Source organism: Haliotis asinina, chromosome 6 (assembly GCF_037392515.1).
Source record: "Haliotis asinina isolate JCU_RB_2024 chromosome 6, JCU_Hal_asi_v2, whole genome shotgun sequence".
NCBI classification, from domain to species: domain Eukaryota; kingdom Metazoa; phylum Mollusca; class Gastropoda; order Lepetellida; family Haliotidae; genus Haliotis; species Haliotis asinina.
The window spans coordinates 70,349,797-70,369,156 of NC_090285.1; the positions used below are offsets into that span (position 1 = coordinate 70,349,797).

A 19,360-nucleotide genomic window follows, 5' to 3' on the forward strand; every position below is an offset into this window, starting at 1 on the left:
TAAATCCAGCAAATAACAAACAGCGACATTTATTGGGCGTTTCTCACGGTAAGCTGGAACACGCCGTCACCCTATGCCAAGGTATAAAAATTACTGTAATGCGCATGGAAATTAATTCTATTTCGTTTCAGTTTCACGTGTTTTCCTTTTTTGCGCTGCTATATATAGCTATTACGGCAGGCATCGACTACGAAGTGCTGCCGTTGGTATTGTTCGCAAACTGTTTACAAATTAAAGGACATAAGTTGTGCAGCTGCTTTTGGTTGATGAGAGTAAGTTTGGGAAACGCAAGTTTCACCGAGGAAGGCGAGTGGATGGTGTGTGGGTGTTTGGGGGTATCGAGAAAGAAAGTAATAGGATGTTTTTGGAAGTTGTGGAGAAGCGTGATGCAGATACCCTTTTGAGTGTGCTTAGAAAGTGGGTGCGACCGGGATCAGTTATTCATTCCTATTGTTGGAAGGCGTATTCAAGACTGAATGAAATGGGTTATGAGCATGTGACGGTGAATCACAGTAAGGAGTTTGTGAATGCGGAGAATGGTACGTACACTTATAAAATTGAGAGTACATGGAGAGCTGTGAAAGCGTCCCTGCACAGGTATGTAACAGCGAAAGGACTGTATGACAGCTATTTTGTAGAGTACATCGTGAGAAAGAAATATTTACGTTGTTCTGATGATCCTTTTCTTACATTTCTTACGTTTATCCGCCGTGTGTTTGACCCCCAAAAACCCCATGAATATTTCAAAATTATTGAAACTGAGAATAAAGAAAATGACGATGAATTTAATGCAAGCGGAGATTTGTTCTTGTAAGGTAAGTGAAGCGTTTTGATATTAAATGAGATAAACTTACCTTCTTTGTTTAATAGGAATGGAAAATAATTGATAAATAATATGTATCATGATCAAAATAATTTAGGGAGGCAACTGACCCCCTAAAACCCCCCTTTCTAATTATTTTTAGGTAAAACAAGACCAAAAGTAGCGATAGTTATTCAACGAATTGAACAAAAAATGGCGTCAGCGTTAGTGCTCGCTTCGATGTAAATATGGCTTCTGCGCATGTCTGACAAGTACACTTCCGGGGACCCGTAAAGTGCAGTTTTTCTCGGTCAAATGCATAGTTGAAATCACTACGTATAACTCTCCATGGTAGTTATCCCACTTCTGGTCGTTCCCGGATCGTCCGCTTTGTACCGTCGCTTTCCGTGACATACAAGAGGACCATCCGTTTTGCCGGAATGACACGAGTAGTACCGAATGTCTCCAAGTTATGAGACAGGGTCAAGTAAGTCGTTTCCATGTCCCGGAATGATACGACCGATACAGAATGGGTTGCTGGGTGTCAGCACAGGATAGCAATTTAAGGTCGACACATGGTTGTGGTGTAAGTGCACATCATGCTTAGCCAGTTTTGATTTCTGTAAGCTAACGTGAGAGTGGTCCCGAGCAGAGTGCGGTGATATGGTTGGGATTTGTTGGGGAATCCCCTCCCTTGTTACTTCCGGGGAAACTACGAACTACGAAACCAGATAGTACCTCTTGCGCCCAAAACTAAATATGAGTACCACGTGATTACAAATTCTGAAGAGGCCTACCTACCAGCTGATTGCATTCATACACATGGGTGGGCTCCTTGACTAACGCGTAGTCTCTGAACATATGCACAGATTTTGATAGTAAGAAACTAACCCATATAAATTGAAAAGGAGCCCGTGGAAGATAGTAGGGATGGAACTATATACACTATGTCACGATAACAAACATGTCGTGATATATCACATGCCATACAATACGAGCAGTGGTAAACCTACCGCAGTATGGCCCCTTCGACTGCAAATCGGAAGGAAAGCTAGTCTGTTGGAATAAGTGGAAATCACGCCGTAATGTGTTTGTTGGATAATAACATCACCAATGATCGACAGAAAAAGCATTGCTGTTGTCCTTTGGGGGTGATGACTTGAATGACACTGTTGATTCAAATCCTGATGCCAACTTAGAGTCTGGACAAGATGAGACTCACTTTGGTAAACTAGTGAAAGCTATCACAAATCATTTCAATCCAGTGGTCAACCTTGAATTTCAGAGATCTGCTTTTCGTCAGTTAAGGCAGAAAACGGACAATGTAGATGAATTCTATCATGAATTACGTCAGGATGCACACACTTGTGGTTTTGAAGAGAGAGTACAAAGTGAAATTAAATCACAACTGATAGCAGACTGTAAATCAAACAAAGTGAGGGAGAAAGGACTTTCATCATGTTCATCCCCAAATATGGCATTGGTAGACTTGCTCACTCATGGAAGGACACTGGAACTTACCAATAAACATGCAAAAGAAATACAAGCAGCTGCAAGTACTAACAATGAACAGGCACATAGAATTGGAGAGATAAAGCACACAAAAAGCTCAAAACCCTCAATTAAATGTAACAACTGTGGAGAAGATTGGCCTCACCAAGGTGGTCAAAGGAATTGTCCAGCGTGAGGTCAAGCGTGTGATGTGTGCTAAAATGAATCACTTCTCAAAAGTGTGTAAGAGCTCTGGAAATAAACATTTTCAAAGGGAGAAAGTACAGAATGTGGAAATGTGATGCAGGAGAAGACTATGTGTTCTTAGCTAAAGGGAATTTTACACAATTTCCAAAATTTGACTTGAACATTAATCGCAAGAGTGTCAGCATGTTAGCTGATTCTGGAGCAAGTGTAAACACTGTATCTGAAACGGTGTTCAAAATACTGAGTCCAACACCAACCCTAGAGAACTGTCAAACCAAGATAATTCTGTATGGGAAGAAAGATTCAGTTTCAGTATTAGGACGATTTAAAGGAGCTATCAAGTCAAAAATGGCGACAGTGACCACGAACATCTTTGTAGTTCCTGATGACGAAGAGTGTCTCATGAGTTGGAAGGAGTCACAAAAAGTCAGTCTGCTACAGGTTCATGAATCTGTAGGAACTATCAAATCAAGAAATGATGAACTGATTGCTGAATATTCTGACCTATTTACAGGTTTAAGGAAACTGAAAGATGTTCAGGTTAAGCTTCACATTGACAAAGAAGCTCCTCCAGTTGCTCAACAAAACAGACGTGTTCCAGTTCATGTCAGAAAAGACATACAGGAACAAATCAAGAAAGATCTCTAACGTGACGTGATAGAGAAGTCTGTTGGACCAACACCCTGGGTATCACCAGTATCGTTCCAAAGCCAAACAGTCCAGGTAAAGTGAGAGTATGCATTGACATGAGATGTCCAAACACTGCAATCAAACGAGAACAACACAATTCTCCTACATTCAATGAACTTACAACCATGCTAGCTAGATCTACTGTATTTAGCCAAACTGACCTTAACCAAGGTTACAACCAACTTGAACTCAGTGACGAATCTTGGTACATCACAACCTTCGCTGCTCATCTTGGATTCTACTGCTACAAGCATTTGAATTTTGATATCAACAGTGCAGCTGAAGTTTTCCAAGAAGCCATTCGTCAAGCAGTGAATTGATCTACCTGGTGTTACCAATTTCAGCGACAGCATTCTCATTCATGGGCGTGGACCTGATGACCATGACAACAAGCTGAAAGGTTTGTTTCAGCGCCTGAGAGAAAAGGGATTGACATTAAGTCCAGAGAAACGTGTGTTTAATCAAGCATCCATCGAGTTCTTTGGACATGTGATCAGTGGTCGAGGTATCACACCAAGTGAAGCCAAACTGTCTTCAATAGTGGACATGCCATCACCAAAGAGTGCTACGGAAGTAAGGACTCGGCTGGGATTGTCTTCTGTAGGGCAAGACACATTCCCAACTATTCCACACTCACCCATGAGCTGCGTCAACTTATGCACACAGATTCACCCTGATCTTGGACAGCCACTCGTGAAGCTGAAAGAAGAGCTCAAGAAACCTACAACTCTGAGTTACTTCAGTCCGAAAGCTCAGACAGAACTGTATGTGGATGCCAGTCCACTTGGGCTGTGTGCAGTTCTCTGTCAACTAGAAGGGCAAGGAAATCCGAGTCTAGTTCAGTTTGCTAGTAGATCTCTCACACCGACTGAACAACGGTACTCTCAAACAGAAAATGAAGCTCTTGCTGTCACATGGGCATGTGAACATTTTCACATTTATGTATTTGGTTCTTCCTTCACAATATATACAGATCACAAATCATTTACAAGCTTCTTTGAAAACCCGAAAGCAAATATGCCACCAAGAATTGACCATTGGATGCTGAGAATCTGATGAGAATGAGTATCCGAGAAGACAACCCTCTCAGACATCCAAGAACAGCAAACAGGAAAGTGTTGCTGAAGAATACATTCAGTATGTGATATCTACAACAGTACCAAAGTCTATGACTATAGATCATGTTGTGGAAGCCACTGACAATGATCTGACACTACAAGCAGTCATCCAGTCAGTCATAACTGGAAGCTGCAAATTGTCATTGAATGACGTAAGTCCCAAAAGGTATGGCATTTTGAAAAAGTGTCAAAACAAACTAACACTTGAGGTGAATGATAGCATTCTGCTAAAAGAGACAAAACTTGTGTTGCCAGAAAGTTTACACAAGCAAGCTGTGGACCTGGCAGGCACTGGGCATCAAGGTATAGTAAAGGCGCTATCTCTGTTAATAGCCATGAGTTCAAAATCTATGCAGAAAACACTGGATTCAAACATCGGAAAATAACACCTTTGTGGCCTTGTGCAAACGCAGAAACTGAAAGCTTCATGCGCACCATAAAGAAAACCATTAGAGGTTGTTTGGTACAAGGGCATTCCAGTTTGAAACAGGAGATGCACAAGTTCTTGTTATCTTACAGAACTACACCACACTCATTCACTGGTGTACCTCCTGCAACTGCGTTGTTTCAACGTAACATCAGAAACCGATTGCTGTGTGTAGACAATCAGGTTAGTGAAAGCGATTCTCGTATGAGAGTGAAAGATGCCCAAGCAAAGCAAAGGATGAAAACATATGCTGACAGGAGAGTGTATGTAAAACCCTTGGATTATCACAAAGGAGATGCAGTGCTTTTGAAAAACACATCAGTTCATAAGTCAGAAAGGCCTTGTGAAGCCATTCCTTATAACATAACCTCAACCAAAGGTTCCATGATAAGTGCTGAATGTGGAACATGACAAGTGACAAGAAACAGCAGTTTCTTCAAACCTGCTCCATGCCAACCAACAGAATCTCAAATTCAGGAGACAAAGAGCATACTTGACATTGACATGCCAAGTGGTGAAGCATTAAATGACACTGTTCATGAGAACCGGTTGTTAAAATGGATTTGAATGAACAAATCCAAGGACAAAGATATCCAACCTGGGAATGGAGACGTCCGTCCAAATTCAATGACTTTGTTATGTAAAACAATATGTAAAGAAGATTTTTTCATAATAATGTGTTCAGACCAATTCTTTTCAGTGTTTTATGAGAGACTTTAAATAATTGTTACTTTTAAGACTGCAGAAAGTCTAGTATTGGTTAACACATGAACTCTAAAGTTAATTTGAGAATATATGTCATAATTCATGTCTATTATGATAATATTATTTTATTTTACTTTTAAAAGCTAAGTTTTCATTCAAGGAGAAGAGGGATGTAGTGTTATAACATAGACAGCTGTATTATTGTTAGCGGTAGACAAGCAAGTAAAGACAGGAGTTATCCAAACATTCTTAAATATATCTTTTCCCATGAGTGGATTTCACTTTACAGTTGGTTTGAAGAAACCTGTAGCAGTCATAACTGATCACCAAATGTTCTGTTAGTCTGACTCAGTGACTTTGTTGTGTGTGTCGTCATGACACATGAATCACTGCTCTCAGTAGGAATTTCTCGGCTGTATTACTTGAATATCTGCAATACAAATTGCAATGTTTTTTCTGAAAAACAATGATTTTGGTAAAAAAAAGTATATAACTAGTGTGGTCATTATCTGTATGGCTTAAGTTCAAATCTACACAGACTTTGAGTCACCTCTGATGTTTCCTATCATAATTTAGTGACAAAATGGCATGTTTTACATACTGTCAATTGTATTGGAAAAATAGGAATTCAAAAGTATCCAACCATGTTTCTAAGAGACTGGTGACAGAAGCTCTGTGGTTCAAATCCCAGCTGCTTGACCCGGACCTTTTATGACTGATACAGAAACAACTATAAAACATATACTGAACAGCTAAAGAAATGCAACTGAGTTTTTTTGGTCTAGGTTTTATGTAGAAGATGTATAATGTTACAAGAGTGTATTTTCGGTAAATTTTAGTATTGATGAAGTTTTAATTATTATTGGGTCACAATGTTTACAGTTTTGAGTGATAGTTATTATGGGTTGCATTTTGTATCGTAAATGTTCAGTACTATTAGTATTTTAGTGGCAGGCCTTTAAGTTAGTTCTCAAGAGTTACCTACCTTTGAGAATGTTTTGACTGAGACAAACACGAGGCTGGCCGAGAAATTTCTAAGTAAATGGTAGAATTGAGCTTGAATGTTCAAGAATCAGTGACTGTGTGCATAAAGGCTGTTGCTGTGTTGACACACGGACACACACACTACAGTAACTGTAAGAATGAACATAAATCTTTACTTATTTGAGATTTCATTTTTTCGAAGTTTGTGTTTCTTTTGTTGTTCAGTATACAAGAAAAACAGAGCATGTTAGCAAAACAGCTGACACCCATGATTCTCAAATAAGATCAGAACAACTGGGTGGAGAACGCACTACATGATTCATCATGTCAGAGACATGAAGCTGACAAGTTGAATCGCTGAGATGTTCAAAGGACAAGGGCAATTTTATATATGACATGTACAGGAGAGAGTGCTGCCAGTACTCTTCACTCTACTCCCTGAAAAACTTGATTGTGTTGTTAAAATGTGAATGTGGCTAGTTATAGTTACAACCTATATTCATTACAAGGAATTCGATCAAAGATTTATAAATTATTCTCCCTACAGTTTTCTATGTTGTATTGCAGACAAAAGAGCATTTCACACCATGAACAGCTAGCCCAGAGTTCTGGAGGAAATGAGTTCTCTTTCAAAGAAGGTTTGAAAATATGAGCTTTTCAAACATTCATCAACTGAAATCAGAAGAGACTCGACTCCAAACATTCGAACATTGGCCCTTAGCCTCCGCAATCAAGCCGGAACAGCTTGCCAAGACTGGCTTCTATTATATTGGACCAAGCGACAGAGTGAAGTGTGTATTTTGCAATGGGATCCTCAAAAGCTGGCTCCCTAATGATGACCCAGCAACAGAGCACCGATTCCACTTCCCACACTGCCCCTTCCTGCAGGGCAAGGATGTGGGGAATGTTCCCATGGCAACAGAGCAGGTGGCAAGGCCAAGGTCACTTGTCATGGAGAGCGTTCGATTCCCAGCTTATGCAGAGATTGGTTCCCGCTTGAACTCTTTGTCAAGACTGCCTGAAGGTGTACTGCAAAACAGACAGGTGATGGCGGAGGCAGGATTCTTTTATACAGGTGAGTGAGTGAAGGACAGAGTTAGTGAGTGAGTGCATGTTTTGACAGTGTACTGTAAGACAGGTGATTGTGGAGACAGGTTTCTGATACAGGTCAGTGACTGATTGAAAGAGTTGTCTCTGAGGCTGTGAGGACTATATGAGACGCAAGTGGTTGTGGGGGCAGGCATATTTTGCCTTGACTGCCAGAATGTGTTCTGTGTGTCAAACAAGAGATTAAGGTTTCTGTTGAGGTGAGTGAGTGTGTGAGGGCAGGTCAACATCACCCTAGAGTGTGTGGGAGGACGGACCAATGACTGTTGATTGAATGTAATGTTAGAATGTATAGTTCCAAATTTGATAAAAGGAAATTCCTGCCTGCCATGGACACTTTGTGTAGAATATAGACAAGGATGTGTTAGAGCCCAATAATCAGATTCTGATTACACCTTCCGGTGAACAACTAGTCAGATGGCATACTAGGCCCTATATAAGTGAATTGTTATTATTATTATTATTATTATTAGAGCCACTGGTTGTCTACATGCAGACGATGGACACTTTGTATAGAATGTAGACAAGGACTTGTTATAGCCTTCGGTTGCCTACATGCAGGCTATGGACGCTCTGTGTAGAATATAGACAAGGACATGTGAGAGCCACTGGTTGTCTCCAAGCCATGGACACTGTGTGTAGAATATAGACAAGGATATGTTAGAGCCATTGGTTGTCTACATGCAGGCCATGGTGACAGTGTCAAGTGTTACTCATGCGGAGGTGCATTGCGAAACTGGCAGGCAGATGACGACCCTTGGATTGAGCACGCCAGATGGTTTCCCAGGTGCCCCTACCTCCGACATCAGAAGGGGGATGAGTTTGTGGACGACATTGAATCTAATTTCAGGAATGCAGTAAGTGCTATGGTGGGTAATGTTATTTGAAGAAATCATCGTCTGTCTTACTACCCGTTGGTTTAAGTCTGCCTTACTGTCTGTGTTAGTTTAAGCCTCCCTTCCTCTCTGTGTTGGTTTAAGCCCACCTTCCTCTTTGTGCTGGTTTAAGTCTGTCTGTGTTGGTGTAGGTCTGCCTTACTGTCTGTGTTGGTTTAAGCCTACCTTCCTGTCTGTGTTGGTTAAAACCTACCTTCCTGTCTGTGTTGGTTAGAACCTACCTTCCTGTCTGTGTTGGTTTAAGTGTGCCTTACTGTCTGTGTTGGTTAAAGCCTGCCTTACTGTCTGTATTGGTTTAAGCCTACCTTCCTCTCTGTGTTGTTGGTTTAGCCCTACCTTCCCGTCTGTGTTGGCTTAAGTCTGTCTTACTGTCTCTGTTGGTTAAAGCCTGCCTTACTGTCTGTGTTGGTTTAAGCCTACCTTCCTCTCTGTGTTGGTTTAAGTCTGCCTTACTGTCTGTGTTGGTTTAAGTCTGCCTTACTGTCTATGTTGGTTTAAGTCTGCCTTACTGTCTGTGTTGGTTTAAGTCTGCCTTACTGTCTATGTTGGTTTAAGTCTGCCTTACTGTCTATGTTGGTTTAAGTCTGCCTTACCGCCATATAGCTGGAATATTGCTGAGTGCGGCGTAAAACTAAACTCACTCACTCACTTACTCTGCCTTACTGTCTGTATTGGTTAAAGCCTACCTTATTGTCTGTGTTGGTTCAAGCCTACCTTAGTGTCTGTTGGTTTAAGTCTGTCTTACTGTCTGTGTTGGTTACAGCTGGCCTTACTGTCTGTATCAGTTTAAGCCTACCTTCCTGTCTGTGTTGTTGGTTTAGGTCTGCCTTACTGTCTGTGTTGGTTAAAGCCTATTCTACTGTCTGTGTCAGTAAAAGTCTGCCTTACCGTCTGTGTTGGTGTTGGTTAAAGCCTACCTTACTGTCTCTGTTGGTTTAAGTCTGCCTTACAATCTGTGTTGGTGTTGGCTAAAGCCTAGCTTACTGTCTGTGGTGGTTTAAGCCTACCTTCCTGTCTGTGTTGGTTTAGAACTGCCTTACAGTCTGCCTTACTGTCTGTATTGGCTTAGGTCTCCCTTACAAGCTGTGTTGGTTTAAGCCTACCTTCCTGAATTCTGTCTGTGTTGGTTTGTCCCCTCTTACCAACACAGAAAGGAATTTAGGTTTAAACCAACACAGACAGTAAGACAGACTTAAGCCAACACAGACAGGAAGGTAGGTTTTAACCAACACAGACAGGAAGGTAGGCCTTACAGTCTGTGTTGGCTAAAGTCTGCCTTACTGTCTGTGTTGGTTAAAGCCTACCTTCATGTCTGTGGTGGTTTAAGCCTACCTTCCTGTCTGTATTGGTTTAGGTCTGCCTTACTGTCTGTGTTGGTTTAGCCCTACCTTCATGTCTGTGTTGGTTTAAGTCTGTCTTACTGTCTGTGTTGGTTAAAGCCTGCCTTACTGTCTGTGTTGGTTTAAGCCTACTTTCCTGTCTGTGTTGGTTTAGGTCTGCCTTACTGTCTGTGTTGGTTAAAGCCTGCCTTACTGTCTGTGTTGGTTTAAGCCTACCTTCCTGTCTGTGTTGGTTTAGGTCTGCCTTACTGTCTGTGTTGGTGAAAGTCTGCCTTACAATCTGTGTTGGTGTTGGTTAAAGCCTACCTTACCGTCAGTGGTGGATTTAAGCCTACCTTCCTGTCTCTGTTGGTTTAGGTCTGCCTTACAATCTGTGTTGGTTTACGTCTGCCTTCCTGTCTATGTTGGTTTAAGCCTACCTTCCTGAATTCTGTCTGTGTTGGTTTGTCTCTGCCTTACAGTCTGTGTTGGTTGAAGTCTGCCTTACTGTCTGTGTTAGTTAAAGCCTACCTTCCTGTCTGTGTTGGTGTAGGTCTGCCTTACTGTCTGTGTTAGTTAAAGCCTACATTCCTGTCTATGTTGGTGTAGGTCTGCCTTATTGTCTGTGTTGGTTAAAGCCTACCTTCATGTCTGTGTTGGTTTAGGTCTGCCTTCCTGTCTATGTTGGTTTAGGTCTTCCTCACTGTCTGTGATGGTTAAAGCCTCCCTTCCTGTCTGTGTTGTTTGAAGTCAGCCTTACTGTCTGTGTTAGTTAAAGCCTACATTCCTGTCTATGTTGGTGTAGGTCTGCCTTATTGTCTGTGTTGGTTAAAGCCTACCTTCATGTCTGTGTTGGTTTAGGTCTGCCTTCCTGTCTATGTTGGTTTAGGTCTGCCTTACTGTCTGTGGTGGTTAAAGCCTCCCTTCCTGTCTGTGTTGTTTGAAGTCTGCCTTACTGTCTGTGTTAGTTAAAGCCTACCTTACTCTCTTTGTTGGTGTAGGTCTGCCTTACTGTCTGTGTTGGTTAAAGCCTACCTTCCTGTCTGTGTTGGTGTAGGTCTGCCTTATTGTCTGTGGTGGTTAAAGCCTCCCTTCCTGTCTGTGTTGGTTTAAGTCTGCCTTCCTGTTTGTATTGGTTTATTCACAAATACAGTATGGTTCAAAATTATTGAGAATAGCTAAAGCATTTCATATTATTAAACGAGAACAAATCAGATAAAATTGAATGTATTGTGAAAGTGAACTGACCTTTTCATGTTGTGTAGGTAACAATTTAATATTTTATTAAGTCTCCTTGAGCTTCACGGCACAGTCTAAGACGGGTAGGCATACTTCCTATCAGAGAGGTTAGTGTCTTGTGAGTTATGCTGTCCCAGTATCGGACCACTTCTCTCTTCATGTCTTCAATTTTTGTCAACCCCTTTTGATTCACTCATTCCTTCATCCATCCCCCAAATGTTCTCAATGGGATTTAAGTCAGGACTATATGCAGGAAATGGTAATGCACTCACATTTTTCTCCTGAAACCACTGCTTGGCATGTTTTGCGGTGTGTTTAGGATCATTATCTTGCTGCAAAATCCAGTCATTTCCATAAAACACATGTGCACTGGGAAGGAGAAAATTATCTAATATGTTAGTGTAGCGTTGACTTGTCAGATTTCCCTCAAACACACACAGCGGGGTCGTTCCTAATAAGGATATCCCTCCCCATACATGAAACTTTGGGCTGTATTTAGGTTGTCGATACAACGGTGCTGACGCAGACTTTGTCCATATTTTGACATTATTGGGATATACCCATATTGAGCTTTCATCAGTAAAAATCACATTTTCCCAGTCAAAGTTTTCATATGCCAAACACCACTGAACACGCCTGTCTTTATGTTCTTGTTTCGTGAGAGGAGAAGGAATTCCAGTCTTTTTCTCTCATCCAAGAACAATCAAATTTCTTCTAACTGTAAATTTTGATACAACTGTTGATCCCCTTTCTATCATTTCATGCCTGATGTTGGAGATGCTTGCCCTTTGCTTTTTAGACGCTAAAATTCCCAGCCGGACGCGATCTGAGAAGTCCAAATTTCTGGGTCTCCCTGCTCCTTTCTGGTGCCCAAAATCCTTTCCCTCTTTAAAATTCTTCCTAATCCTATACACAGTAGAAAGAGGAGTTCCTGTTCTCTCTGCCAATGTATTTACATCATCAATTCCTTGATTACACAACTCAAAAATCAACCTTCTTTTATCTTCAGCAGACATTGTTGACAGTGCTGAGGAAAATGACATCTGCTACAAATTCAGGGGAGGTAACTCTAATTGTACTATACTCGGTAGGCCAAGATGAGTTACCTCCCTTATACCATTACTTAGTTTTAAGTATCAGTGAATCAGTTGAGGTGTTAGGATAGCTCAAAGTAAGAAGAAAAATTCTCAGTAATTATGAACCAGACTATATATATGACCTGAACACTTTGTTGTAGATTGTTATATTCTTCTGAGTAAATCTCAGGTCCGTCCGGTGTACTGGACTGCCAGATGCTACAGCTACTCCTTTATGTATACTGACCTTTCATATGTTTCCCTGAATTTGGTTGTTGTGTGGCAAATATTAAAAAAAAATGCATATCATTCGTCTTTCAGTCAGTGCCCACAACACCTCACAGAGAAAATCCTCCATCAGGTGAGTGCTGCATGACTGCTGCAAGAATGATGTCTAAAAGCTGCATTTACATATTTTATGGATTAAGCTTCTTAATCTTTCCATGCAACATTTCGGAATCATTACTGTTCCTTTCATGAAGTGAAGTGACAGTTGAGACAATGACTTAGTGTCTTGTGATGAAGGCAAAATATTGATGATCAGAAAATATTGTGTGAATAGAGATGCTTAGATGAATGGTTGATGAATCAATTGCAGAATGAGATGATCTTAACTATGGGACACTGTGGTCTCCAGTAACCTATGTTGGTATACACTGTGGTCCCAAGTAACCTATGTTGACCTACACTGCAGTCCCCAGTGACCTATGTTGGTTACACTGTGGTCCCCAGTAACCTATGTTGACCTACACTGCGGTCCCCGGTAACCTATGTTGGTTTACACTGCAGTCCCCAGTAACATATGTTGACCTACACTGCGGTCCCCGGTAACCTATGTTGGTTTACACTGCAGTCCCCAGTAACATATATTAGTGTACACTGCGGTCCCCAGTAACCTATGTTAGTCTACACTGTGGTCCCCAGTAACCTTTGTTGATGTACACTGCAGTCCCCAGTAACCTTTGTTGATCTACACTGCAGTCCCCAGTAACCTATGTTGGTCTACACTGTGGTCCCCAGTAACCTTTGGTGGTCTACACTGTGGTCCCCAGTAACCTATGTTGGTCTACACTGTAGTCCCCAGTAACCTATGTTGGTCTACACTGTGGTCCCCAGTAACCTTTGGTGGTCTACACTGCAGTCCCCAGTAACATATGTTGGTTTACACTGAGGTCTCCAGTAACCTATGTCAGTTTACACTGTGGTCCCCAGTAACCTGTGTTGGTCTACAGTGCAGTCCCAAGTAACCTATATTGCTTTACACTGCGGTCCCCAGTAACCTTTGTTGGTCTTCACTGCAGTCCCCAGTAACGTATGTTGGCCTACATTGGTCCCTAGTAACCTATGTCGGTTTACACTGTGGTCCCCAGTAACCTATGTTGGTCTACACTGTGGTCCCCAGTAACCTATGAAATGCAACATGGCTGAAGAGATTTACCCAATAAGACAGCAGCTACTGTTTAGGGTTTCGATGGGACTATTCCCTTGTCACTGAACCAGATCTCTCAACAAATGAAAATCCACATAAATCACACATATTTGACCTGCATTATATAAGCTAAGTGCTCTCTGATGACATGGTTACCATTATCTAATATTTCCGCAAGCTGACATCCTTGATTATTGACGAAAACACTATTTTCATTGACTGTTTGTTCACTGTTGTGGTGTGCTCTGTGTACATCACGTGGAAGCTATCATATGGAAAGTAGCATTAGGAATTGTTTGAGGTAAAATTTCAGAAGATATGGGTATGCTGCGATTTTGCGATTTGGTATGCTGTGTTGTGATTGGTCATTTGACAAGGTTAGCTGGCATGACCTTCTACAAGGGTTTGTTAGAGTCAGTATAGCAGTGTAACAAATAATACTGAGTCTAAGTTTACTTAGACTGACCAGTCTTCCTGCATGCAAGTGAAGCCAGCAAAGGTTGGCAAGGGACTTCCGTCACTTTGGTTCGAAAAATATCAATATTGCTCACCATCAAAGGTAGGCACCCGTTTGCTCACAGTGTTGTGCTCTCAGATTTCCAACCTCATCAGTGCCAACCGTTAATGATTACTCACATTGAATATATTTCATTCAACATTTTAAGCACCACTCGTGGCATATCAAATCATTCTTTGGCTCCATTACCCCTGCCAGTGTCCGTTTCAGCTCATAACAACACATCTTAATTTAGACTAAGATAATAACATTTTTCTGCCATCTTGGACACATATTGGTCTGTGACACCAGATATGGTCTCTGGTGACACGGGTAGGCCTGTCAGAGAGTGGGATGGATTAAACCATTAGTTTGTACATGAAAACATAAGTGTTGGTATGAAAGATGTTTCTTTTGAGAATCAGCATGACATTGTGACCTGCAATATGTTATCATACAGCTGAGAGACACCATGAAGAGTTATCACCCATGATCCAGGCTGTGATGGAGAGTGGCGGCTACAGTGAGGATGTCGTACAGAGGGTTCTTCTCAATCTCAAGAGGATACGTGGTGTGTATACTTATACCTCTTGCTGGCTTTTATTTCATTAGTTTCGCGTGTCTAGAGGTTGTAGTGTTCAATTGTCAGTTTCACACAAATATACTGTGTGTCATGAGTGTTAGAAACTGATGTCATGAGTTTAAGAGACTGAGATGTCATGAGTATGAGAAACTGATGCCATGAGAGTAAGAAACTGAGATGTCATGAGTGTGAAAAACTGATGTCAGGAGTGAGAAACTCATGTCACGAGAGTGAGAATCTAATGTCTTGACTGTGAGAAACTGAGATGTCATGAGTAAGAGAACTGATGTCATGTATTAAAAACTAATGTCATGAATGTGAGACACTGAGATATCCTAAGTGAGAAACTGAGATGTCATGAGTGTGAGAATCTGATGTCATAAGCGTGACAAACTGAGATGCCATGAGTGTGACAAACTGATGTCATGAATATGAGAAACAGATATCAAGAGAAACTGAGATGTCATGAGTGCGAAACTGATGTCATTAGTGTGAGAAACTGAGATCTGAGATATCATGAGTGAGACACTGACACTGGACTTGCATGCTGATCTATCTCCCAGGGCCAAGTTTTCAAGTTGATGTGGAAACATTGATGGAGGCTGTAATGAGTGAACAAGAAAAGGCTGCCGTTTCTGAATCAACATCGCCAGCTGGTACTACAGCATCTACATCAGGTAGGTGGTCTACACATTAGGGGACAGAGCGTGATCTACATCAAGTCAGTCATCTACACATTAGGGGGCGGGGCCAGATCTACATCAGGTAGGTGGTCTGCACATTAGGTGGCAGGGCCAGATCTACATCAGGTAGGTGGTCTACACATTAGGGGATGGGGCCACATCTGTATGAAGTTGGTTGTTAATAGATTTACATCAGTTGAGTTGTTTACATATTAGAGAAGCGTATTAGAATGTTTGCACCTGGCTATAGTAGATGGGGTCAATATGCATTTTTGTGATTCTGAATGCTGGACTAAGTGGATAATTCTTCAATATTGAGACTCATGAATTATTCTTCACTAGACTGTAATATATCTAACTGACCCTATGAGGTCATGTGAGCAATAGCCCATCTTCAGTGAACTTTCTCAGTGACATTTGTCATACTTTCTTTCTCTCTTAGAGTCAAAATATGTACTGACCTGCTCAAAACTCTGACTTGTGTTATATGTTAATGTTCTGATTCCCTTACAACTCCAAGTCTCTCCATGTTGTATCTCCAACATATATAAGCATTGTTCTCTGTCTCTAGGATCACATTTACCCTCCGAGGAACGAATCATCTGTAAGATCTGCATGGAACGAGAGGTTGAGGTCACTTTCCAACCTTGTGGCCATCTTGTTTGCTGCGAAGAATGCGCCCATCAACTCCGAGAGTGTCCTGTTTGCCGGACCAGAATCCGATCCACAGTTCGCACATACTTAGCTTAATTTTAAATAAATTATGTGTAGAAAGTCCAGTTAACATTGTAAGGTGATATCTTAATGTGTGAGTTTAGGCTGACTCCACCTCTCTACACTTCATGACTAAGGGTGTCAACTGTAGTGTACATGACATACACATGAAATGATTCCATCATAACCAGCTTATACAGGACACAGACAGCTTATTTTAGCTTCAGTTTAGTCAATGCCATATTGTGTTTTCTCCACCAATAGCTTGCAATAGTCTTTTACACTTGTTGTAACCATTTTCAAAATGGCTGACATTGGTGGTGAAGGTCATGAACTAGCATGACCTAGCGATGCTGTATGAAGGTAACAGGAAGTGTGGACCTCTACACAAGGTCCTTGGTTTGATGCTATGTTTCTAAGTCTGTCAGATTGTTGTCCAGTGCTTGCTCACTTTTACAAAGTGGGAAATGACATTGATAAGCATCACTTTGGGTTACTTCCCACCTCAAACTGAGACGTTGCCATGTTACTTTAGGACATAGAGTTCAGCCCAGCTCATTCACAAGTTCATCAAAGAAAAGGTGTCACATGTAATCAAACAAAAGTTAGCAATGTGTAAATCAGGTCAGTTGTCAGGCTTCCATCTCTGTGGAAGCTGTGGTGACCGAGTGGGCATATCGTTCAATCCATTTAGTATCTCTTTTTGTAGCCACATCGGGCACCAAATGAGATAGTATCTTTCATTATTAAAGAATATTTAAAAGAATTGTTTTGCTTTTTTCCTTGCAAATGTTGGATTCATTTTCAAATACAATTTGTTTTTGAGGGGAATATGCCTGAAGCCATTAAATGTTCTTTATAGATCTTTGTGACACATCAGATGTTATGTAGTGGACAAAGATTGGAACCATGAAGATATATGTTTATAAAGACTGTTTTCCTTCATTATAGGTGATCCATCTCTGCTGGGGTCCCAGCTTAAAGCAGGCTTGTTTTCAATGGCAGCAAAATGAATGGTGCAGTCAAATGACTTGGGGCATTGTATACATTACATTCTTCTGTTCAGAAATTTTGTTTTCTGTTTTGTATGTATGCACAATATTGTACTGTTTTGTATGTACGAACAATATTATACACATTAATTTATTCCATAGTTGCATCCTTGTACAGTAAGCATTTAAAGACTAGAGGGAATCATTTTATGTTGCCATCAGTCATAATCCAATGATAGTTGCACAAGCTTAGGACTTGTCATTGTTATTGATATCTGAGAGGGCAAAAGGACAGAGACTTTGTCCACTATGAGGTCATACCTTGATTTACAGTATATTGTATGTAACAAAGTATGCATGCCACGCCTGTGTGATTGTATCAGGACCAAATGATCTTGAGTTGCAATGCCTCTGCCTGAGTGATTGTGTCAGGACCAAGTGATCTTCAGTCACAGTGCCTGTGTCTGCATGATTATGTCGTCACTAGGTGATCTTCAGTCACAATGCCTCTGCCTGAGTGATTGTGTCAGGACCAAGTGATCTTCAGTCACAGTGCCTGTGTCTGCATGATTATGTCAGGACCAAGTGATCTTTCACTTCAGTCACAGTGCCTGTGTCTGAGTGATTGTGTCAGGACCAAGTGATCTTTCACTTCAATCACAGTGCCTGTGTCTGAGTGATTGTGTCAGGGCCAAGTGATTTTCAGTCACAATGCCTTCGTGGACCAGATGGTCTTCAGTCACCTTTCCTCAACCTTCTCATATGATGTTAGGACTGATTGATCTTCAGTCACCATGCCTTCAGGACCACGAGATCTTTACTCGTGATGCCTCTGCCTCTTTCATCGGTCTAAGTGAACTGAGCCCCAGTATTTTTTGTTACTCTCCTACACTTGTTACTGCTGATTACTGCACATTGTAATCTTCATCAAACTGGAGGAAATATAGATTATCTATCTATCTATCTATCTATCTAACTATCTATCTATCTATCAGTGAGTCAGTCTATGTACATGATAATGGCACATGAGGATGTGAGTCAGTCTATGTACGTGATGATGGCACATGACGATGTGAGTCAGTCTAGGGACATGATGATGGCACGTGATGATGTGGGTCAGTGTGTGTCCAGTGATATAGTTTTAAGGTTCCAGCACACACAGCTGGTGGCAAGACATGTTTGTTTCTGTTAAACAAAGGTATTGTTTCCAACTTGACTGTATTTATGAAAAGCCACTGATTATGTTTCATTACCAAGCTGGTATTACGTTCACATTCTGTGTATCTGTTAAAATAGAAACCCACACACTGAGTTAACTTTTATACCACATTCTGTACCACCTTGTCTAACCACGTCAGTTTTATAATGACTAGAGAAGATTATATGTGACATCTAGCTGTTTCATTTACCTTAAAACATTATGATAAATGATACAGTTTTTATTTCTGAAAATTGAAAGATGGTGACATTATCAACAAGGGCCATAGTGAAGTCGTGTGTATGCTCACAGTAATTATGGGAGTTCACATACATAAAACAGAGATGATATCTGCTTCAAGGTGTGTAGGCAGGACAGCCACTGGTATTCAAACTGGTCCAAACTGAAATGGTAATGATAAACACAGGTTTTAAAATACGTTAGAGACATTTTACAAATTCTTCCCCAAATTGTGAAGTACAATGTGTGAAGTCCATTTCTTGTGTATCCTGCTGTGATATTGCTGGAACAGACAGACGATAGACAGTATTCTGCATGTTTCAGGTGGCTCTAAAGACGCTTTGTAAAATATCTGGAAATATGGTCTCTGTATAGTGTGTTATATTGTCTTTGCCATCTGCATTGTCACGTAGATACTTTTTCGTTTGTCATATACTCTTAAGAAACGGTGGTATAGCGTCTGCGTCTGTAAGAGATTGATACCAGCACTGTACAGAATGTGACGTATAATGTTTTGTTTTGCAATAAACACGTGTCATGTGTTCAGTCTGTGTGTTTGTTTTTTTCAGTTTGATACAAGGTGGTGACTACTGCTTGGGTTCATTTACTTGACCATTCATCGCCACAAGCATTGTTAACAATGGCCCACCCTTCGCATAATTACGATTGTGGCGAAACCTAGAGTATACAAACGTGTGACGGGGATTAGTGATGATGACAATCTGATGGTGGTTGGTTTGAATCCTTGATGTATGTCAATGAATGTGTTCCCCCTGAGTGCCTGTCTGTGTATCATATGTGTATGGTATGTGTATGTGTGTGCGTGTCTGGTCTCGTCGCAATGTGGATGAAACAATGACGTTGCAGCCTAACAGTTTCACTCACTCACTCACTCACATTGACCAGAACCTCAAATCACTGCAGAGTTCTCTCCTTTTAGCAACAAGTTGCAACCAGGGCCCTT

At 41.1% G+C, this 19,360-nt stretch overlaps 1 protein-coding gene across 5 annotated transcripts; it reads left to right on the top strand.

Annotated features, from left to right (window-relative positions):
* The first annotated feature begins 460 nt into the window (after positions 1-460).
* Positions 461-18,942, top strand: LOC137287141 (baculoviral IAP repeat-containing protein 7-like). Of its 5 annotated transcripts, none has more exons than XM_067819305.1 (7): positions 461-539; positions 6,992-7,499; positions 8,219-8,400; positions 12,383-12,422; positions 14,447-14,557; positions 15,133-15,246; positions 15,824-18,942. In XM_067819305.1, exons 2-7 carry the CDS (start codon positions 7,073-7,075, stop codon positions 16,000-16,002), a joined length of 1,053 nt encoding a protein of 350 aa, XP_067675406.1. In that variant the 5' UTR covers positions 461-539; positions 6,992-7,072; the 3' UTR covers positions 16,003-18,942. The 5 variants fall into 5 exon arrangements, with proteins under 5 accessions (XP_067675406.1, XP_067675404.1, XP_067675403.1 ...); XM_067819303.1 differs by having other exon boundaries at positions 465-597; XM_067819302.1 differs by lacking the exon at positions 461-539 and adding an exon at positions 1,077-1,388.
* Positions 18,943-19,360: the final 418 nt, after the last annotated feature.

What these genes read in the sequence shown, in the direction of transcription:
- LOC137287141 (XM_067819305.1), top strand. Translation starts at nt 7,073, where the DNA reads ATGAGCTTTTCAAACATTCATCAACTGAAATCAGAAGAGACTCGACTC. An exon ending in CAGAGAAAATCCTCCATCAG is followed by an intron (nt 12,423 to 14,446) that starts GTGAGTGCTGCA and finishes GTTATCATACAG; the next exon opens with CTGAGAGACACCATGAAGAG. An exon ending in TACTACAGCATCTACATCAG is followed by an intron (nt 15,247 to 15,823) that starts GTAGGTGGTCTA and finishes CTCTGTCTCTAG; the next exon opens with GATCACATTTACCCTCCGAG.